This window comes from Gymnogyps californianus, chromosome 6 (genome assembly GCF_018139145.2).
Source record: "Gymnogyps californianus isolate 813 chromosome 6, ASM1813914v2, whole genome shotgun sequence".
NCBI lineage: Eukaryota > Metazoa > Chordata > Aves > Accipitriformes > Cathartidae > Gymnogyps > Gymnogyps californianus.
In genome coordinates, this window is record NC_059476.1 from 9683369 (window position 1) to 9689368 (window position 6000).

At 48.8% G+C, this 6000-nt stretch overlaps 1 protein-coding gene and 1 long non-coding RNA gene across 4 annotated transcripts in view; one reads left to right on the top strand and one right to left on the bottom strand.

Annotated features, from left to right (window-relative positions):
- FHIP2A (FHF complex subunit HOOK interacting protein 2A) overlaps positions 1–1177 on the bottom strand; it is a 36961-nt gene extending 35784 nt beyond the window's left edge. The window contains exon 1 of the mRNA XM_050899017.1: positions 1091–1177. Coding sequence (XP_050754974.1) covers positions 1091–1135 — 45 coding nt within the window. The 5' untranslated portion in view covers positions 1136–1177. The remainder of the gene's footprint in view (positions 1–1090) is intronic.
- On the top strand, positions 1159–4906 carry LOC127017752 (uncharacterized). 3 transcript variants are annotated; one of them, XR_007766643.1, is made up of 5 exons: positions 1732–1998; positions 2162–2263; positions 2691–2829; positions 3407–3487; positions 4859–4906. It is a non-coding gene; the product is annotated as an uncharacterized LOC127017752 (long non-coding RNA). The 3 variants fall into 3 exon arrangements; XR_007766644.1 differs by lacking the exon at positions 1732–1998 and adding an exon at positions 1159–1208 and having other exon boundaries at positions 3407–4906; XR_007766642.1 differs by having other exon boundaries at positions 3407–4906.
- The last annotated feature ends 1094 nt before the right edge of the window (positions 4907–6000 follow it).

A 6000-nucleotide genomic window follows, 5' to 3' on the forward strand; every position in this document is an offset into this window, starting at 1 on the left:
CAACACTTTCCGCCTTCACTTCCAGCAGTATTTCACTGCTAGTTTTTAGCACCTAACCAAAGATGCACCTCTTCAAACTCAGTCTCGTAGGCGTCTTGGCTTACTGAGAAAGGTGCTGAAAGCCAGAGACATTACTACCAGGACCCCACCTCACCAAAAAGCAAACAAAAATAGATCGTGTAGACAGTAAACGAGTCCTGATAAGCAGGCAGCTCAACGCAGCCTACAGAAATGGCAGCTCCAGAAATAGGCCCTGCTGCTTTCCTCTCCCCAGCGCGGTGATGGGCACAGATGTGTGAGTCTCCATGATGAAATCTAACTGAACATACACAACCCCAGGTCCCCTCGGCCTCCCTTTCCACCCTACCCAATTAAAAAAGAAAGCAGGGATGAAAATGTCGCTTTGGAAGTGACAACATCACACAAAAGCACCGGAGACAGCGACTGCTGTCTGCTGGCCATGACAAGAGGAAAATCCTGAGGAGTTTCCCGAATTCACCTCCTTTCTTATTTGTTTTGCAGAAAGCTGCCAGCACGGCCGGGCCGGGCCCGGGCTGCCCTCACGCCCGGCGCGGGCACCGGGGCCTACCAGGAAGGCACGTTACCGGCGGTGACAGCCCGGAGGCTGCTCCCGCTAGCCGAGGGGGCTCCGCTGGAGCCGCCCCGGCCCGCCGCCGAGCCCCGGGCAGCAGCCGCTCCCTCCTCTCCCGCCATCTCCGGCTCTCGACAGCCCCGGCCGGCTGCGGCCCGCGCTGGGGCAATTCGCTCCCTTCCCGGGCACCGCGCGGGGCCCGCCGCTGGCCGGGGCCCGCCCGGGCAGCTCGGCCTCCGCCTCCCTGCCCCGCGGCAGGGGCGAGCCGGGATCGGCGGGGCCGCGGCTGCCGCCGGATATGCCGGCTCGGCGGGGCTCCTCGCCGCCAGCCCTGCCCCGGCAGCAGGCCCCGGGGGAGGCGGCGGGGACGGGGCGCCGCGCTTAGCGAGCGGGCCGAGCCCCCCCGCCCCGCGCCGCTCCTCCCCGCGGGGCCCGCTCGGCGGCTAGGCCCGGCTCGCATCCCCGGCGCGGCGTGGCCGGGCCCGCCGGCGGCCTTACCGCCTCCACGGCGTGCTGCAGGATGGAGGTGAACTTGGAGAACATCCTGTCCCGCGACTGGAGCAGCCGCTGCCGGGAGGACCGCGAGAGCTCCTCGATCCGCCGCCGCCGCTCCAGGGTGAGGGCTGCATGCGGGGGCCTGGCCGCGGGGATCGGGCGGGCGGGCGGCCGCCGGCGCTGCCTCTCGCTCCCCGGCGGACACCGTGGCACTGACACCGCCGGGCTGCGGCGCCGGCTGCCGAGGCTCCGGGTGTCCGCCCCGGCGCGGCCTGCAGGGGCCGCCACCCCCCGCACGCAGCCAGCCGCGCCGCGGGGAGGCCCGGCCGGGCGGCCCGGCCCGGCCCAGCCCGTCCCGCTCCGCCCGGGGCGGCCTGGCCCGGGGCCCGTGGGCCTGGGCAGCCGGCAGCGCCGTCCTCCCGCCCGGGCGGGAACGCCGCTGGCCGTGGCCCTGGCATTGCCGATCGAACCGGGTCGCTTGTGCCGGGCCTGCCCAGGGCAGGGACTCTCAGCCCGCCCTCAGGGTGCGGGCGGTGTGGGACACTGCCAGGGGTGGGAGCGGGCAGCGAGCTCTGGGTGCCCCGAGCCAGCCCCCCGCCTCTGTGGCCAGCTCCCGGGCAGGGGGGCGAGGGGGAAGGGGCGCCTGCTGCCTCTGTCTCCGTGCATAGAGGCCTGCCATCAAGCTCCGACAAAGGTCTCTGGGTTTACACGTACCACTCTGCTTCCTGAGGGCTGGGAGACAGCCGCCTCCACCCGCGACTGCCAGCATGGCGCAGATAAGGAGCAGCCCTGGCGTGGGTGGCCAAAGGCCCGGCTTGTTGTCTGCTGGGAGAGTTGGGATCTGTCACCGTCTGCAGGGACTGTGAGGTCCTCAGGGAAACAATGAAATGCCTGGCTCTCCACAAAGCAGCGTAAGGGTGATAAGCTCAGAAAGTCAGTGACATCTTGTTGCTGCTGGGTGAGAGGCCGGTGGGGCTGGTGCCATGGTCCTGGCTGACTGCGGTCCTTGCAGTGTACCACAGCATGAGAGGGCTTGTCGCAGTTACCTGTTTTACTGCTTGTTTTTTTCCCCAGAGCTTTGGCAGAGACAAAGAGGGCTTTATTTCACCTCCAAGCCAAATACTTCAGAGAAAAAGATGATACTTGCCATTTTCCTGTGCCACAGGAAAAGCAGAGGTAAGGTGGGGTGAGCAGAGGCTGTAGATGTAGCCAGTGGGTGGTGTGATGTTTTGGAACAGCTACAATTCATGGGATAGTGTTTGGATGCTGGGCAAATGGAAGTAGGGGAACAGATTGATTTGGCACTGTGGGAGCAGAGTGAAATGTTGGGAAGGTGACAGACCAGTATGGGGAAGGGAAGAGAACCTGTCGTACCAAATGGAGAAAAACTGTCTCATTAGTTTTTGGAGCTGAATGAACACCAGCTTCCTCATACGCTAGGAGCAAGCAGAGAGAGATGAATCAAAAGACAGGACAAAACTACTATTTAACTGCTGTGTTTTAAATTGTGTCATCTGGGAAGTCCGACTATGTTGACCTTGTGATGAAGTCTTACCAATGATTCTGCTGTATTGATTGTTGTTTCTACCTCTATGCTTTGCAGGCATGCAGAGTTGCAGTCCAAGTACTGTATGGAAGTAAATACTAGTTGTATGTGGACACCTGTGCTGAAGTGGCTAAGGAGCAGAGCAAGCTATTTCATTCTCAAAATCCAGACATATCAAATAACATAAATTTAAAAGGTAATTATGTTTTTTAAAAAAATCTGCTTATTGTGGGTTTGTCAAGTTATATTCTATAGAAGTTCTTAGGAAATGTGAATTTTCTGTGTGGGTAGTCATGTGATGAAACATGTACCACCTCTGCATTTAGGTAATTATTAACTGGATGGATGCTGCATTTGGAAGGTGCCTGTCTTCTATGATTTAACATAAAATGTCTTTTAGACTTTTAAAGTGTACTCAAGGAGGCAAACCCTTCTTCAGATGAATTTAAGTGGGGTCTACTATAGTTTTGCAATACATCCAGATTATTATTAATATTTATGTATATTTTTATATGTAAATACTTATATTTATTTTTATTTACATTGGTATTTTTATATTTTAAGTACAATTCAGGAGCTACATCCAGCCTGCTTATATGGTTTGTATTGCAGATTTGTATTGCTTTCATTAAAAAAAGAAAAACAAATGACGAGTTGTAGGTTTGAATGCAAACATGTTGTCAGCAAGTGGGCTGAGTAGTGGTACAGCTTTTCTCTCATCAGTGTGAGGGTGTTACTGTGTTAATGGGGACCTTCCCATTCTCTCACCATAGATACCGTTTTGGAGCCTGCATCATTTCTGAAGAAAATGTGGATTTAAGGCACATGTGCCTTAAGGTGCCTAAGAGAACATGGTAATTTAAAATGCTCTTTGTGATCTATTTATTTTTGCAAAAATGTCTTCTGGGTGTGCCTGGGCCTTCCCATCTCTGAGCAGCAGAATGAATAAAGAAACAGTAAGGTATCATGAAGATATAAAAGGAGACAGTTTTATAACAGTGAGAGTATTCCTAAGCGTACTTCACAATTTATGAAATCATAAGTCACCTCTTCACAGATGGTGAGGTAAAGCTTTTCTAATGCTTGAGGGCCTCATTATTCTAAGAGTGCCTGATGTATATAAAAACATTTTTTTTAAACAGAACATTTCATTGTAGTTGGAATTCAGGTTTTGGTTGTAAAAGTGACTTCTTATTAGGACACCTCAATATGAAATGCCTTGCAGTAAAGGAAACAAAGAAAATACCACAATTATATGATTATCCCTAAGCCTATTAAACAAATTGAGTCTCTGCAAATAACCCTGCATTTACTTACCAATATATTGAGCTTGAATTTGTAGCCATACTGCAGAATCCAGTCTGTGGTGCGTATACGTGTTGCAAACGGTAGGTATGTTTTTTAATGCTCCTTTAAAGTAGTCTCAAATTTCTCAAGTCTATGGAGGTATTTCTCACTGCTGGGAATATTAGATAAATACTGGCAGACCAGTAGTAATGCAGATCACTGGAAACTAATGGAAAAATTATTTGACCAGTGTCAGTGCAAAAGAACTCAGCTGAGGTTACATTCTGTTTGGATACTTCATGTTCTCATTGGAGATGATTCAAGTAGAGATGACACAGTTATGGACAGGCTACCAATGTCATGTCATATGCAACAATACATCTTCACCTGCTCATGCTCGATGTTGTTTCCACTGAAATAAACACAAGTATTACTACTTATTTTAATACTCTTGAGAGCAGAGCTCTGCTGGTTTGGTTTTTTTTTTTTTTGCAAGGTAGTTCTTTTTTTGGGTGGCACATGCAGTGAGTTAGTGTTTTGCTTGAATGTGAGTTAAGACACAGTTTGGAAGCGAGGCTATTTTAATTGATAGAGCTTTTGGGAACTAACTTTTCTCCTTACAAATTAATGAAATTGTCTAGATTAAATCAATTTAAATGGAGTGTGACAGTGAGATAATGTGCTAGCCTTTCTATCTGAAAATCTCTCTGCTATTTAGATTGATGGCACCAGGCCAGTCTCTAATGGATATATTTGTCTACATTACAGAATAATTCCTGCAGTCTGGACTTTTGCTTCAGAGAGGTTGAGGATTTGGAAGGTACATTTTTGTACCCCAGAATGAAAACATGCTAGGAGAGCTATGCATAATATCTGTTTATATTCTGTGCAGGAATTCATTGTGTTTATAATAACCAGATTGACATCTATGTTTTCAGTGACTACTTGGATGAAATAAAGAATGAAGTGTTAGCTGCTCAGCACGATCTCTGCTTTTGAGGAGGGCTAAAGAGATGTTTAAATCATCTTCATACCTTTCTGGTTCTGGGCTTTATTATGGAAAGCAAGCGTTCTGTGCATTGGATACCAAACAGCATACAGTGGGACTGAAGTCCAAACTATGCTTCTCGCAAGTTTAATCAGTGTCTTATATGTTGTATCATACGTGCTTCTGTTCGCTGTCATTTTCCATTGTGAATTTTCTGGTTGTCTGTGCTCTCAGCTATGTGCAACACCTCCCTCCTTGCTGATTCACTAGTAGCACCATGTAATCAGCTCATACACTATTTCTTTAAAACCTATTTTCAGGCATTTCCTGGTCTGTGCATCCTGCTCCACATCTGCACGTCTGCTCCTGTCGAGACATTAATTTGTCTTCTGATGGGTTACAAACTTCCTAGTCATTAATCTATTGTCTAATTGCTTACCTGTCACATCTGCAAGTGTCTTTTTACGCCATCACTCATTGCTACTGTGGAAGACACAATACTGGGCTGGATGGACAAATATGCATGCCCAGTAGGCTATTTCTTATGTTCGTACCTCAGTTACACTGACTGTACTACCCTGCTTCAACTTATATAGTGGGTTGTAAAGGAGACCACAGGGAGGTCAGCAGTACATGTTGTCAGTGAAATGAGACATTTATTTTCCAAACACATCATGTTTTCTTCAAATGTTTCTATTCCACTGGAAGCGTTATAATTCAGGCTTTCCTCTATAAGTAAATATATGAATGTTCTGCCATACAGCATCTGCAAGTGTTAGCATATAATAAATTATTGAAACCAGATAAAATACTCTCAAATATGATCAGTTAGAGCTTAGCCAATTTCACTGAAGTCTGCAGTTTAGCAGGACCACAAGTTTACTTGTTCTTGTGGTAGTGGAAGCTAAAGCAAAGAGATTAAGGATAAACTTCTGGGTTTATACTATATTGCAACTGTAATGACTGCAAGAGTCTGAATGTGGTATAAATAGACATAAAACTGGATTTTGCCCAAAAATACTGGAAAAAAAAAATTGAGTGGTCCACCTGCTATAAATTGGTTCCCTCAATCATTCGTCTGTGTACTTGCAG